Source organism: Benincasa hispida, chromosome 2 (assembly GCF_027475165.1).
Source record: "Benincasa hispida cultivar pf3 chromosome 2, pf3_genome.v1.1, whole genome shotgun sequence".
NCBI classification, from domain to species: Eukaryota; Viridiplantae; Streptophyta; class Magnoliopsida; order Cucurbitales; family Cucurbitaceae; genus Benincasa; species Benincasa hispida.
Window position 1 is genome coordinate 65,240,635 of NC_143479.1, and position 17,311 is coordinate 65,257,945.

General features: G+C 38.1%; 1 protein-coding gene across 2 annotated transcripts in view; it reads left to right on the forward strand.

The window, feature by feature from the left end:
* The first annotated feature begins 13,326 nt into the window (after positions 1-13,326).
* LOC120070744 (Enhancer of polycomb-like transcription factor protein) overlaps positions 13,327-17,311 on the forward strand; it is a 57,782-nt gene continuing 53,797 nt past the window's right edge. Inside the window, exons 1-3 of one of the 2 annotated variants that reach the window (XM_039022616.2) lie at positions 13,327-13,866; positions 13,953-14,082; positions 14,186-14,288. In XM_039022616.2, the coding sequence (XP_038878544.1) occupies positions 13,717-13,866; positions 13,953-14,082; positions 14,186-14,288 (383 nt within the window). In that variant the 5' untranslated portion in view covers positions 13,327-13,716. The remainder of the gene's footprint in view (positions 13,867-13,952; positions 14,083-14,185; positions 14,289-17,311) is intronic. The other variant, XM_039022617.2, reaches the window with a different exon arrangement.

The window sequence follows — 17,311 nt, forward strand, 5'->3', positions numbered from 1 at the left end:
ACAGAACAATTTTTTTTTTTTTTAAAAAAAAAAATCCAAGTAAAGTGAGAATAATCAGTTATAACACTAAAATTGTGTTATCTCGCTCCACTTAATTCAAGGTCGTTACTATGTCTAACGTGTTCATTTGGTGCTTTTCCAGGTTTCGGGCACATATGAGGTAGAATCGTCCATTACAAGTTGTTCGAGGTTAATTTGGAGCCATTAGAAGCATAATTGAGCATCCGGACTTCAAAGGATGTAAAATGACCAAAATGCTTCTAAGGAGGGCATTACGATGCTCTGCATAGCGTAACTATGCTCAAAGTAGAGAGCGCTATTTTGGAGAGCATCACAACGCTACGTACTTTGACGAAAAAAACAAAGGCGCTCGCACCCTCGAGTGTCGCATGCAGCCTTACGACGCTGCGAGGCTTACACTTCAATAAGGGCGTCATATGGCTGGTATAAATGATTTCCTTGAAGGGCAGTTTATTACCTCTCATTTGGCTCCCAACTGAATTTCTTCCCCTTTTCCCTCTTCCACTTGTATTTTTCTTCCTTTCCCTTCATGTAATCGATAGAGATGAAACCAGGTCTTGTATTCTCCATCTCCAAGAAAAGGTAAGGTTTATGGGTTTCTAGTTTTCTAACTTAAGGGATTTGGAACAATGTAAATTTTGAGAGTTTTATTTGAATGTAATTTCTATATTTTCATTATGGGTTTCTCTCAATCTAAATTTCTTTACTAATTGCATCTTCTCATGATTGTTTGACAGACTAATTGAGAATTTGTGATTGAATGCTTAGAGTTAACTTTCAATGTGTGGCATGAAATTATTTGTTCATCCATGAGAAGCAATAGGTTAGTTAGACTTACATTTTTATTATCTATAACAAAGAATATTGCCCTATCAATCTAGAAAACACCACATCGAATGTTTAATTAGACGGCAAAAATTAAATATTCATTCTAGTGTAATCCCTAGAGCTTAATGTACTCAGTTAAATATGTTTGGTATGGATTCATCTATGCATTTTTAGCTAATTAGGTAACTAGGACCATTGTTTGGATTTCCAATCAATTGAGTTAGGCATAGTCAAAAAGCTAAAATTCATTTAAATAATTTGATGAACAAGATTGCATTGAGCGATTCCAATTCTCTAAGCTAAAATGTCTTTATTGTTGTATTTCTATTCTTTAATTTTTTGCACTTCATTTTCTATGCATTTCCAATTATCCAATCTACACCAACCTCTCCCACCCTTGCCCCTTCCCTCCCCCCTCCCCCCTCCCCCCTCCCCCAATTTACCACTTTAACTGAAAAATATGCTTTGAAGGGCTAATCTTCCATGCTTTCCTGTGGCTCAACCCGAACCTACCACCTATGTTACTAGTTAGTACAAGTAGTTAGTTCCTGATTACAAATATTATTTGATTAGTTGAGGTTTTCTAGTGACGGTAAAATTTTCTCTTTTAATCTTCAATAAATAAAACAAAATATCAATAATCGTTAATCATAGCAATAGTAGCAGGTGATAGTTCTCAAAAAGAGTTATTATTCCTAGCTTAATTTGGGCTTGTTATCAAATTTTACGTGTTTATTTTCCTATTCTGTAGGTACCGAGCAATCAAGTAGTAGAATGAATCATTTGGTGAATAACAGGGTTAATTTGAAGTAATTTGGAGTTGATTTGAGTATCTGGGCTTCAAAGAAGTTGAAAAGACCAAAATGCCCCTACTAGAGCATCACAATGCTCATGATTTACCTAAGTCTAACGCTCACCTGATGCTTGGAGGCAGTAGCTTGAAGTGCAAGGCAACGTTGCAACGCTGCTTCGAGGGTCACAACACTGCGAATATTTACAACGCCACCGTCACAATGCCACATAATGCTCCAACCCTAACGCTTGTGGATAGAATGGGTAGCGTTGCAACTACCCACCAGCATTGCAACGCTATTTCAAGCGTTATGACGTTGCCTCGTTTTCTTTAAATACCTCTATTCGATTTTAGGTCGAAATATGCTGAATTTTGGGGGGCGAATGGATGGCCAAAGTTAGACTTCAATCTTCTTTTTTTTCCTTCAGATTTTAGTATCCTTAGGTTAGTTTTTCCTTTTTATTTTGGGTTGTAATCGATGGATCGAACATGTATCTCGGATTTGTCTATGAATTAAGAGGTAACTCCTATCTAATTTCTTTTGAGCAAGAGCCCTATGTTTATTTTCTTGACGGTTTTATAATTAATTTAACTGAATTGTTGTGAACTCTTTGGGATGATTTGATTGAATCTTAATGGATTTTTTATAAATTGATTTGACAAATCGGTTTATCGAAATTCTTGTTTGCAAAATTATCATAGCCTATGCATATATTGATTGATTTAGTTGCACGTATTAGGATCGTATGCTTAAGGTGTAAACTTTTTCTGGCCAAATGCATGTATACATAATATAATTTTTCCCAAATAAACCATGCTATAAGATATGGCTTTCCGGCTTGTAGTATGTCTCAACAATTGAACCCTTTGTAATGCAATTTAATTCTAACTTGTATGTCGCTAAGAATGAAGAGTTGTAAATTGAATTAGGGCTAATTTGGTTTGATATCGAATTTGGCTAATTGGGCTATTAGATTTTTTAATAGGTTGAGGGCTTAACAAATTCAGTGTAATTAATTGATGCCTAATGAAAGAAATTGCATAGGAAACTCTCTCTTGCTCTAGAAATTAGATAGACTCCTATTCTAGATTACATTTACCTTTTTATTTCAATTTCACACATTTATCTCTTCCACACCAAAACCCCATTTTCCGCTCTAGTTAGAAAATTAACTTAGCGAAATAAATCGCGCTTCCCTGCGGATCGACTCGAACTTGCCACTGTTGCTACATCTTTGTAGTGATAGGAGTAGTTCGGTTTTTACAAATTTTCTTTTGTTTCGATTTAGAGTTAAATTAACAACATCGATTCTTGATTTGAACAAAATGGTGTCCTTGTTGGGGAAGCCATTGACATTTCGTTAGTTAAATTTCTAGTTAGAGTATTCTTTTGCTTTTGATTTGTTTTCCTTTTTGTGTCAATATTTTAAGCATGGACAGATATCATCAACAAGGATGGGGACAATCAAGTGGAGCATCTCAGCTTAGTGACGAGGTTCGTGTCCTCCAAGGTCAACTTGCTGAGTTAACTTCTTTGGTTAGTTAGTTGGTTGCAGGTAACTCGCAGCAAGTGCAAGCATGTATGACTGATCACCTTGAGTAAGCATGCCTAAGTCTGGAATGGAGCCCTATGCCACGAGACTACTCCATGGGAGGTTATCCTAGTTACATGGATGACGATTTTCATCGGCCTAGATGGAAGGAATCTTATGGCTATGGAAACCTAGGATGGGACTAGTTCCACTATGATCCACGCCCTGCCATATCCGACATGAAAATGCATGCGCACACCGCCGACTCAGATATGTCATTAGAAGATGTGCTTAGACAACTTGCTATCAACAACATTGTTTTTTAGTAGGAAATCTACAACTTCCAAAAGAGCTTTAGTCTTCAGACTACAGTTGGAACTGATCTTCAAGGTTTGAGAGACTCAGTCACTTAACCTTTCTGATTCAGTTGAGAGAGGACGCGAACCCCTATTACACACATCTTATGACATCACCGAGGCGTGCAACGATGAGGTAATCTATGTCGACATTGAGCATGAGTTGGAGGATAGCATGCCATGTTTAGAACCAGTTTATGAGGACTATGTAGAATATGAGCCTAAACTTGTCGATTTTCAGGTGATGGAGTTAGAGGTTGAAAAACCTTGCCTCGGTGATGGAGTCAGTTGAGTTGGTTGATTTAGAGTCTTTATTTTCAGTTGAATAAGTCCTTGAGTCTTTTTTCTTTTTCCTTTTTTTCAAACAAAATTAAAAATATCAAATTCGACCTATCTGGTTCTCTTAAAAAAAATGAAGAGCCTTATAGCCTTACCGGGCTATATCGACTCATCCAAGAAGGGACCACAGAAATATGAGAATTTCTTTGTGTCTTGACAGGGGACAGGTCATGTCGAGCAATCGACGTTAAAAATTTTCCCTTCCTGAGGGAGCTAGGTGAAAATTTTACTACTTTATTTTTTTTTTTTTTCTAGATTAGGTTTCTTTTTGTTTTTGTTTTATAGAGACGACCTAGAAGAGGAGAGCATCTTTTTTAGAGGTGAGCCCAACCACCACTATTCCGTGCGCGACATTGTTATCAGGGGAGGTTTTCCATTCCTTGTTCCTTATTTTTATTGAGCTTTATTTGAGATACATTGGGGACAATGTATCATTTTAAGTTGAGGGTGGGGTACTCGTCAGGTAGTATGGTGTGTGCTTGATTGCCTTGCTTGCCATTTGCTCCATTGTTGTCATGATTGTTTATGACATACTCTTCTTGTGATGAAATTTGCATGAAAGAACGTTAGGACGCATGATCATGATTAGCCCATTTTTTTTTAAAAAAAAAAAATCTTATCTTTCATGCATCTTTAAGTCATTGTTTTGCGAAATTAAGGTCTTGCATGCTTAGAATTAGGTTATCTGGTTTGTATTTCTGTTGTCTCCCCGAAAGGTCCACCTTTGAATAGGAGTAACTATGCTTGTTTTAGAGCAAAACTAAACAAAATGGATAAAATAGAGCCTGTTGTGATTAAAAAAAAAGAGAGAGAAAGAGAAAAAAAAAAATAAAGAAAAGCAAATTAGTTGAAATTATGGAAAAAAATATAGAAAAAAAAGCATTAAAAAAATGAAACATATGCTAGCATGCCTGCAAAAAAATAGTGTGTGTGTGTGCATGAATAGAGGTGAAAAGAGCTACCTCCATCGTGTCTAGTTAGGGCTCGCGAAAAAAGAGTGATAGGTTCCTGACGGTGGAGTGTGAAAGCTAGCCCTCTAGGTAAACTAAATGCTCTTTATATTTTGTGTGTGTAAGTTTAGGCACCTTTGTCTTAGTGTTGCCCTCTTTTTTTTTTTTTTTTTTGCAACTATGGTATGTCCAAGGTCGATAACCGAACCAGAGAGGGGAAAGCGAGATGAGGACCTTTTAAAACTTTTACGGGTTGTGCAAACATAACTAGCAAAACTCTAGGCTCACTCATGCACGAATAGATTAAAAATCATTCTTAAACTTGTGCTTCATTGATTCATCATAATTGATTTTCGTTCATGATTTCAAATTTCATTCCATTTGACTGTTGAGACTGGAGTAACAACATTGTGAATTAAGGTAGTATCTTTAATTGGTTTATATTCTATTTTGTGTGTTCCTACCTTGCTCGGGACGAGCAAGAATTAAGTTGGGGGTGTTTGATAGCTTTCAAAAAGAGTTATTATTCTTAGCTTAATTCAAGCTCATTATCGAATTTTACGTGTTTATTTTCCTATTTTGTAGGTACCGAGCAATCAAGAGGCAGAATTAACATTTGGTGAAGAACGGGGTTAATTTGAAGCAATTTGGAGTTGATTTGAGTATCCGAGCTTTAAAGAAGTTAAAAAGACTAAAATGCCCCTACTGAAGTGTCACAACGCTCGTGATTTGCCTAAGTCTGACACTCACCTAACGCTTGGAAGCAGTAGCTTGAAGTGCAGGGCAGCGTTGCAACGCTGCTTCGAGCATCACAACACTATGAATATTTGCAATGCCACCGTCACAACGCCACACAATGTTCCAACCTTAAAGCTTGTGGACAGATTGGGTAGTGTTGTAATGTTGCCCACCAATGTTGCAACGCTACGATATTTGATGGACGAAGAAACGAAGCGCGCATAGGTGAACGTTGGAGCCAATGTTGGATTTCTTCCTTGACGCTTCTGATCGAATGCTTCAACGTTGGAACACTATTTCAAGCGTTGCGACACTGCCTCGTAATCTATAAATACCTCTCTTCGATTTTAGGTCGAAATATGTTGAATTTTGGGGGCAGAATGGATGGAGACCGAAGTTAGACTTCAATCTTCTTCCTTTTCCTTTAGATAGTATTCTTAGGTTAGTTTTCCTTTTTATTTTGGGTTGTAATCGATGAATTGGACATGTATCTTGGATTTTTCTATGAATTAAGAGGTAACTCCTATCTAATTTCTTTTGAGCAAGAGCCCTATGTTTATTTTCTTGAAGGTTTTCTAATTAATTTAACTGAATTGTTGTGAACTCTTTGGGATGATTTGGTTGAACCTTAATGGAATTTTTATAAATTGATCTGACAAATAGGTTTATTGAAATTCTTGTTTGCAAAATCGTCATAGCCTGTGCATATATTGATTGATTTAGTTGCATGTATTAAGATCGTATGTTTAGGGTCTAGACTTTTTCTGGCCAAATGCATGTATGCCCTAATATAATCTTTCCCAAATAAATCATGCTATAAGATATGGCTTTCCAACTTGTAGTATGTCTCAACAATTGAACCCTTTTATAATGCAATTCAATTCTAAGTTGCATATCGCTAAGAAGGAAGAGTTGTAAATTGAATTAGGGCTAATTTGGTTTAATATCAAATTTGGCTATTCGGGCTATTAGATTTTCTAATAGGTTGAGAGGTTGACAGATTCAGTGTAATTAATTGATACCTAATGAAAAAAATTGCATAGGAAACTCTCTCTTGCTCTAGAAATTAGATAGACTCCTATTCTAGATTACATTTATCTTTTTATTTTAATTTCATGCATTTATCTCTTCCACACCAAAACCATTCATTTACCGCTCTGGTTAGAAAATTAACTTAACGAAACAAATCGCGCTTCCTTGCGGATCGACTCGGACTTACCACTATTGCTACGTCTTTGTAGTAATAGGAGTAGTTTGGTTTTTACAAATTTTCTTTTGTTTTGATTTGGAGTTGAATTAACGACATCGATTCTTGATCCAAACAGCAGGATCCCAAATATTAAAATGTATTAAACCAAAAGGTATATCATGTAATGATGCTGAAGTAGGAAAAGATAAAGCAGGTTGTTTTGCAAGCTAATAATGCATACAATCAAAGGAAATAAATTTGGAAACAACATTCAAAGTACCAACAAAGACTAAATTGCGAAGTTTGTCAAAAGAAACATGACCAAGAAGAAGGTGTCATTGATATAAGCGAAAATGGATGGAAGTGAAGATGACCGAAGAGATGTGAGCTTAAATAATCTTCTTACTTTGCGACCCGTACCAATCGTCTATCTCGTCTATGGATCCTGAACTCGATAACAATGGGAAGAGAAAAAGACAATTAAACCAAGGTCACATAGTTAGCTGACAAATGTGAGATTAAATGTTAGGTTAGGGACATGATAAGTATTAGAAAGATTTATGGTGGGTGTATCAACAATGGCAATACGAGAAATAAACATTGTCACGCCCCCTTCTGAGTCTTGTCTTTCAAACCTAGAAGGATACGTGAAGATAGCTGATACCACCCTTATGATACCAACTGCCCAACTTCATAACATTCCACAAATAGCTAATAAATAATAACTTAATTAATTTTTATGAATAGTTACACGGTTTGTACTATTATACAATATTAGCTTTAACAATCCTAATGATATTCAAAGACAACCCCAATCCGAGTCTCGCACTGGGAAAGAGTAGCAGTTCCAGACCTTGGGTGGCTTTCCTCAGAATGTTTCGTTATTCTGCTACCTGGGGGGGGGGGGGGGACGTAAAACATTGGAAAATATGAGCTAAAAAGCCCAATGAGTGGTACCTTTAAAAAAAATAACGAAAACAAGTTTGATTTAAGGAACACGTTTGTGGGAAAACAATTTTCACACAAGATAACCATCACAACAACAATGCAACCCTCCCAGTCTGGTAATTGGATAACCCTGGCATGATCATGTATCTCCCTGGGTATTCCCGTGAATTCCCGATATGAATGATGTGGAAACAATTCCAGTACCCTTATAACCAGCTAAATGTGCACATGTCAATATTATCCTATTAGACGTGCTGTAGGCACGCTAACAATTTTCCAGGGTACAATCCCATTTTTCAATGCCAATCATAACAACAATATATCATAAATGTAAGTCAACCAATAAAATCCAAGAAAACACATTTCCCGATCATGCTAATTTTCCAAACAATATATAATAACATATATATATGGAATTCAACATAACAAAATAATAAAAACCACTCACAATCCTCCTGTTTATCCTTCAAGACTTTGCCTAGCATAACTCTTGACCCGGATTTCCATGAATTTCTCTTCTTTTCAAGAAATCCCAAATTAGTCCAAAAATTCCTTCAATAATTCTATTTTAATCCAAAAATAACTTTAAAAATAAAATAATCAGCTTATCCCCTTTGAAAATACCAAAATAGGCCTAACTTCCCATAAATAGCCTTTTGGAGGTTATTTTAGCAGATCATGGGCGTTGGGGCTGCAAAGTGGGCATGGACATGTGTAGCTGGGCATCAGGTGTCGCACAAGGTGAGCAGGAATGCAGCGCTGGGCTGGGCGTGCGCCTAGTCGATCGCGTGCAAGCATGCATTGGGATGTCCACGCGTGCCTGGCGTGGAGCATCTACTGGCGATAACGCACGAACAGGGCTGAGCGATGGGTTGCTGGGCGCGCGCGTAAGCACGGGCATCAGGCGATGGGCACTGTGTTATGTTGTGCGTCCGACTAGGCCTCCTGCCTTCCAAAGTCAATTCCTCTTTTCTCACAACTTCAACTCAAATGGTAGCCTGGGGCTTCTCACTTAACTTCTGGACACTCTCACACTAGAATCACTCAAAAAGCACGAGTGAATTGTGAGAACTAAACTTCCCAACCTACCCTATTTATAAGCGTCCAAAACTCCCATCTGCTTGACATCTTCAGCTTCTTTACATGTCTATATGACTTCCTCTTGTGCTGCCAACACCTACCTTTGCCACCTTTGCCCTAAAGTGGCTTCCTCTCCTTTAGCCAATGCAAAGTCCCAACTTTGCATGCCTTCTTAAGCCTCCACCTAGCCTTGGCTCAATCCTAGCTCTCCCTTGTTCAGCCACATGTCCGAATATGTGGCTAACTTAGCCTTGCTCTCCAAGACATAACTTGTCAACTCATACTTTAACCAAATGATCGCATGCTCCCTCGATCGCATGGTCTTGTCTAATGCTTGTCTCTTCCTTAGGCCTCACTACTTTAAACATCACATGACCTCCCTTGGCCGTATTCTCTTTTCCCACACATGGCTTTCCCTTGGCGCATGCCTTCTTTGGCCAACGCATCCCCATGCACTCATCAACCATACTTAGGCCATCGCATGGTTCTCCAACTCATACAACACCATCAATGCATGCACACTTCCTTGCCTAGGCCAACCTTGTCACATGCATCCATGAGCCTTCCCTAACCTCTCAATGACCTAGCCATTGCATGGCTTTAACGTATAGGCATTTCCTTGCCCTTCTCATGCGATCAAATTTTAATTACCTTGGCCAATGCCTTGTCCCTTCTCTTGGCCACCCACACCATGCGTCCACCATGGTCTTGCCAAGCACAATAGCTCTTGCGTGGTGTCTTGGCCACAAGCTTCACACTAATGCCTGCATCAACACATAGCCATTTCATCGCCTAGCCTAATGATAACGGGCAGAAATGCACGTTATTACAGTGCTAAGTTATAAAACAATGCAGATTTGCGTTGATAAAAATATACAAGAGTACATTTAAAAGTATTAAGTTCACAATATTGCGGTCGCATGCATCAATCGCATTAAAATAGTTAACTTGTGTATTTTTGTGCAGAATATGCGTTGACACAAGGCAGAAAATACGATCCAAAGAAATCAACGGTCGAACGCATCAAAAGATTGCGTTAACGCAAGGCTATGCGGTCATTTGCGCTCATAAGTACTGCTCAAGGTTGCCGCATAGAGCCGGCGCAACTTGGTGGGCGCATCTGGGTGAAAAGCGTAATAAATCACAATGGGATAGAAAGTTGATAACGGTCGATTTCGAATTAAGTTGACAAGCCGTTAACGAACTACTGTAGCAAGTACACTCAACTTTTTGGTGACAAATATTCGGTACATAAGACAGAGAATTAATGTCATCCCATCAGTGCAATCATAAGATAGAAGAAGCCTTTCACCTCGAAGCTCTATAAATACCAGAGGCCACCTTCAGTGAAGGAGTTCGCTCAGTTAGATAATTTTCCCTTAGATAGAAGTAGCCTTGTTCTTAGTTTTCTTTTACTTAGAAGGCGGAAGCGAGGGAAGTGAGATTGTACCGAGAGATTGTTTCGGTGAACTTGGAAGAGTGCTGGAAGCGTCAAGATCAGAGAGAGGGCCAACTCCTGTGGAAGTAGGAACATCTTTTGAGCAGAATAGAATTAATAGTGTAAAAGCCTCGAGAAGCAAGAAATTGCTACCAGGCTCTCTACCCTTATCTTCCATTATCATTTTGTACTCTGAACTGATTTATAGAAATGGAATTTACATCTTTATATCTGTTCACTTTCTGTATATTACGCATGAGTAGCTAAACTTGTCAAATGGGTTGAGAAGCACTTAGCTAGTATAACTGGGGTTCTTCATTCTATACGATTATCTTGTATTATATATGTGTCATTCGTCCATTAGAGATACTCGGGAGGGTAGTCTAAAGATAGAATCTAGGCTTGGAAAAGTCAGGTTAGAATCTAGGCTTAGGAGAGTCAGATTAGAAACGTATAATCAAGAGATAGGAGCTTAGGAATAAACGTTGTTTGCTATTAACGCATCGCATGCATCCTAGAGATAGGTTATGATTATATGCGGTTACCTTGTCCTTGTGTGCATCTAGCATCATCGCATAGGCAAAAAGTAGAGACTCAGGAATAAGCTCTATAGACATTATCGCATTCATCTCATGCATCCTAGAATTAGGAGCTACCACATTGCATTGGAAAATGATTGTTGTTGCATGAGTGTAGCATGATCGCATTCTCGGGAAACGCTAGCTAAAGACCTTCTCAACCCGTTCCTCCGCATACTCAGTATATCTGTCGCATAATCAATCTTTTCTCAAATCCGCCGCATACATTTTATATCGCAAACAACAACCCAACAACTCTTTGATTTATTTGTTACCACAAAGTTATCTTAAAAATTATTGCCGCATATTGTTTTCCTTAGTTCCTGAGTTCGACCCTGGACTTTCCAGGAAACTCAGTAAGATTTATACTTGGGTTCGGCTGAGAAAACTTATTGCACAATGCATTTTCCATCACCACAACTCCTTTCATTATATCACCACATAAAATAACGCATCACCTAACAACCTTGGCATCACATAGTTCACAACCGCATGCCTCAACGCACATCTCAACGCTTCTGCTTTCGGCGCCTTGCACGTAACCGAGCATTCACCGCACGCATCGCTTGGCGTCCATTGAACGGCTCGTGAGCCTTCGCCAGCGCCACGCCTGGCTGCATGTCCTTCCACCAGCGCCTCCTCATTCACACATGGTGTCTACTCGATGCTCAATCCTTACCTTGTCGAGTGCCATGCTCCAACACTTGGTGTCCTAGCTTGGTCGTGTGACTCTTACCAACGCATGATGCCTTCATGCATTCAACACTTAGTCAAATTTTTGTCACCTAAATCTTCACCTAACTACAACTCAAGTTTTAGCCTTTAAGGTCCAATTTCCAACACTTAAGGCATTTTCCTCCTTTTTTATTCCTCTACAAACTTCCTTATTAATCAAGTTCCAACCTAAATCACTTAGGTGAAATTTAGGGTTTCACAAACATGTAATTTCCATCAGTAGCATGAATGGAGGGAGAGATGTGATAGGAGTGGAGGAGGACAAAAAAGAACCATCACAGGTCATATGATTGCAATATGTTGAATCACGAAGCCAAGAAGTATTTGGTGTGACAACAAGAGTAGAAGAATTGGAGGAGATCACCTATTTTAATAAATCTTGAAGATCATTGATATGAAGATTGGAATGGGTGACATCATCGAAGGAAGTGGCAATAACAACGATGGAGGAGGAACCAAGTTTAGAAAAGTTCCTTGGTTTGGTGGAATGTCCTAGAAAGCGAGGTGGTCGGGTAGAACAATTGTCCAAAATGTGACCTTGCTTGTGACAATATTTGCACTAAATTGTAGGATAGTTAGCAAGCTTATGACCATGATTCTTACAATACTTGTAGAAGAGAGACTCAAAAGTAAGTCATGGATGACTTGTTGCAAGAGCTACATCAGATGACAGGGAGGAGCTTGTGCCAAGTCTTTTCTCCTCAAACAAAATTTCATGGATTGTTGCATCTAAGAGTAGTGTGCAATTGATAATAAGAAACAAGAATAATAGTTTAAAAGCATGTAAATAAAAATTCCCAAGCTCTTTGGCAATATCAAAAGCATCAAATTGATTATGGATAGTAGGAATAGAGGTGTTACCCAACCAAGTTATGATTTGATGATTTTTTGCTATCCAAGCCCTTTAGTTGCTCGATAAACTTAATATATTCGTCAATAATATCATAAGATTTGATGTATCACTATTGTTATCATTCATTTTAGTGTACTTGACAGGTTGATGATATCTCTCGTAATAATTCACCATAGCTTGCCACCAATAAAAAAAAACTTTTTATTTGATGAGCTTAAGTAATATAATTAGACATAGTACTAATAGGATTAAATATATCACTTTTCTCCATTATCAAAATAATAACTAGGTAGGAGAGAGAAGTAGAGATGCAAACAAGATCTGTTTTTCAAACCTCAAACTAGATCCCCGTCCCCATTCCCGCCCCATTCCCCATTTTGAGAAGTCGGAGTTGGGGTCGGGGAATCCTCATTCGGGGATCGGGTCCTTGCGGGAAAAAAATTCCCCGCACATTAATTTTTTTTTATTTAAAATCAATAATTTTTGTATTTCTATTGAAATGACATACTTTTTAGGTAATACGTTAGTATTATTATTGTTTTATTTATTTAATTTAATAATAAAAAAATATTTTAGCATTTCTTTAGTTTAAAATTTAATAAAAAGTTAAAGTTAATTATATTAGGAAAAAAATTTTAAAAAATAAAAACGGTAGCTCAAAGCTATTGTTATATATATACATATATATAACAATATTATGAAATAAAATAAAAAATAAAAAAATAAAAACAGTAGCTTATTATATATATTCGGGGCAGGATCGAAATTGGGGTCGAGGACGGGGTGGGGATATGCTCCCCATCCCTGCCCCGTCCTTAGTTCAGGACCTGTTTTGGGTCCTCGATTTGACCCCGTCCCCGGTCAAATCGGAGATTCACTATCCTGATCGAGATGATCCACAAGGGCCCGACCTGCTGGAGTTTTTGTCAATCCTAACTAATGTCTTTTTTTTTTTTCTTTTTTTTTTCCACGTGGAGTACCTCAACCGTATCCGTATGGGTACTTGTTGAAAAAAGGGCAGGCTTGTACGGTAAAATTTGACTAAATCTGACGGAGGAGCTGTGGTGGTGAGAGGAAACGTCGGGAACTGCTTGGAACGGAATCAGAAACTCCTTACGGAGCCGGAAACTGGAACGAAGTTCGGCGCTGGAGGTGAGCCGGAAACTGCTTGGATCGGGCGCTGGAAACGAAGCTCGATTCTTGTGTCTTCGGATCTGTGTGCTGGAACAGGCAGATCTGCTTGGAGCGGTGGTGCTGGAAAGGATAGAGAATAGCTACAATGAGTAGGTTGTCATTCAGGTCTCGTCCGAAAATTGGAAAGGATAGAGAATAGCTACAATGAGTAGGTTGTCATTCAGGCCTCGTCCGCTTGACATTCACAAGAAACTCCCTATTGTCAAGTCTGTGAAAGAATTGGAAGATGACGAAACCCCCACTTCTACCCGCAATTCCCAACTGCTTCGTCTTGCGGCCGAGGTAGATAACGAGGTACAGGAACTGTACATATCTTACCTAGTGCTTCCCCTCATCCCATGTTTTTCTGGATCAATCTGAAGTCTTTCCCCTTAATTTAGGTACATCAAGTGCCTTGCAAGAAATTGGCTCCTGATATACCCACTCCTCAGTTTGTTGTTGTTGATACATATGAGATAGACTACTCCCGCACTTTTAGCCAACCAACTTCTTACTTACGTGGCAGAGGAGGTTGGTGATATATCGGAGTTCTGTAGATGTTTTTAGGCTTATAAACTTTTCTACCATTACCAATGCCTGCGCGTAAATATGTACACATACTCTGTATTTGCAGCTCGGACAGAGCTTGGAGAGTTTGTTGAGTATGACTTGGACAATGAAGACGAGGATTGGCTTCAGGACCTTAACAGAGAAAGAAAGATGCTCACTCCTGAGAGGCAAATTTTCAACTTGTGGACACGCTCTTGCATATTCACGTGTCCTTCCTTTTGTTTGGAAAATTTCCTTAGTTCAACTTTATTTTTGGTCTTGCAGTGTGTTTGTTTGTTTGAGATATGGATTCTAGAAACCTGTTTAGTCTCTATTCCTTTGTTTTTATTCTTTATGCTCATTGGCTGTGAGTACCAAAATAATTTGTTCTTCCATTGACCTTACTCTGAAGGATTTTTGGCACTTTCTATTTGGATGCTTACATTCAAGCTGTTGGCTTTTTTGAGTGGTGTTCGGGTATGAGGACTAATTGGGAGAAATTTGGATTATGTGCAATTAATGTGGATGAGTTCGAAACTCAAACATTTTCTCAGAGCCTAAACTATGAGGTTGAATTTCTTCCCTTGCTTTACCTTGGTCTTCCCTTTGTAGGAGCCCCAAGTGATTCTTTTTGGCAGTCCGTGAAGGATAAAATTAAGGAAAAAAAACTTGATAGATAGAAGTGTTTTTTAATTTATCTCAAGGTGGTCGATTAACTCTGTGTAATTTTGTTTTTGAGAGGGGCATCCAGCCCCCATTCTCCTAAATTAGCTTTATCCTTCATTGATTATGATCAATGTCTTAAAAGGTTTAAAGCGCCTCGAGGTGTTTTCTAATAGAGAGGTGAGACTTAAGCCTTGAGTTGGTGTAGGGCATAAGCCTCATTTTAAATTAAGAAAATATATTTAAATCATAAAACATATATTCTTAACGTTGTAATGTTCCTTAAAATTAATCATGACAAAGAAAAAACTCTCAATAGTCCATCTGAATCTCATCCACCACATTGTTACATTATCACTACTAGGATCTTCCATAGAGTCATCATCATATCTAATAGTTTCATCCTCATTCTGTTGTTCCTCTCAATATCAACCCATTTCTCTTCATCCAATGTCATCATCGACCTCTTCCCTTTATTTTTCTACGAAATAAATAAAAGATGTAGTTCTCCGTTTCTTATAAAAAAAATTGTAAATAAAAGTTAGAACTAAGTGAATTTAGGAAACTTGTTTAGATTCAAAAGCCATTTTAACAAGTCACATACCTTCACTTTTAAGATTTGGTTGTTCCACTGTCGGGAACTACTTCCTTCTCCAAGCTCATAAACATTGATGTTAGAGTCATCATCTATGGATTGGGTCGTAAGCTTCTTTTTAGGTAATACAAAAGGGTTGGGTCATGCCTTGAGGCATAAGGAAGCTGCCTCACCCGAAGATGAGCCTCAAGGGATACCCCTCTTTTGATTTTCATCTTGGAACACGCAAGGGTTGGGAGACAAGTCTAAACGATCAACTTTGAAAAATTTTCTCAAGGTGCAACATTTGGATTTAGTATTGATTCAAGAGTCTAAGCAGCTGGATTTTGACTCCTTTTTATTAAATCATTATGGAGTTCAAAAGGAATTGAAAGGTTTTTTGTAGAAGTTCTTGGAAATCAGGTGGAGTTCTTATTATATGGGATGAGTGCAAGGTGGAGTCTTTAATATTACAAGTTGGGCTCATGAAAGATCCCCCATTGGGAGAATGACCAAAGGAATGCGAAATTTTTTTAGTGATTCTGGACCAATGGAAATTCTTGTATAATGGAATCTTCACTTGGTCAAGAGATGGATGACTATGGAACCTGGGAAGATGACAAGCTTGATGAAGTTTCTTATAGGGAGATAGGCTTCACAAGCAAGGTCCTTTAATATTATTGTGGAAGAGTATTATGCTGCATGGTTGGAAGCTGCGAAAGCGAAGGAAGGAGGGGTCAAGAAAAGGCAAGAGTCAGCTGGCAACATTAGTCGCAAGCTTAAGCAGGAGTTGTTTGCTCAAGGATTATCCATTGATATGTTGGCTTCTAAATTGGACTATGGAAGAGTGTTGACAATGCATTGAGGGATGAACCTTTGAGTTCTATGCAAGATGGAAATCTTGGGGTCAATCAAGCAGACAATGTTGGAAGTAGTTTGGATTTTTCAGTGTCTAGAAACGAATCTGTTGATGTAGATGGAAGGGATTGGTCATCCTCCAAGGAGATCTCTGTAGATCTTATGTCTTCACAAGAAAATGAGTAAACTGTTGATGTAGATGGGAGGGATTGTTCATCCTCCAAGAACTTTCCAGTGGGAAGAATTTGGTGAAGTTGGATGGCTTATGGAAGAAGAGGGTCCACTAATGATTCCAAAGGCTGTTCTTCAACAATTATGTCAGAAAGAAGGACAGGATTATCAAACTTTAATAAAATCAATAAAAAAGAAAACAATATTTTTCTATGCTGTCAATATGTTGCGTAAAGCAAATCGGAGAGGTAAAAACCAAATTGCTGGAGGTCTTAATTCTTTAGTTTCCTGATGAGGATGAATTTCTTGAATCTGCAGAGTTTGTTTGGAATTTGGATAACTTTTGCTTCATTCCCTTGCTTCTAAGCATTGTTATTTGGATCTATTGGGCAAATTCTCTCACAAGCTTCAGATGCTTAGCTTTTGTCCCTATATTTGCTCCTTGAGTTTGGCTCACAGTGCTTTTTGAAGTTTTTTCAAGGCATACCATTTCGATGGTTGGATCTTTTGGATTCTACTCATCTTCTTGACTCTTCGTGCCGTTCTTAACGGAAGCCTTGTGCTAATTATTCTATTCAAAACATTTGCTTGGACTCGAACATTTTTATTTTTTCTGTTTAAGTTTTGTTTTGTCTCTACTATCTTATTACTCTTCTATGCTTTTTGGTATCATGTATTTTGAGCATTTTTTTTGATTTTATCAATGAAATATATATATATTTTTGTTTCTCCAAGTAAACTGATGATATGTTTTCGTTGATTCACAAATGTACCTTTTTTGGATCTTGCAAACTCCATTACTAGGTATTTTAGTTTTCCTAGGTCATTGATCTGAAATTCACTTGCAAGCACATCGTCATGCACATGAAAATGGTATCATCTACATCAACAATCAAAACTGTAGTTTTGTTATTAGCAAAATGCTTATTGAAAGAAGGTATGATG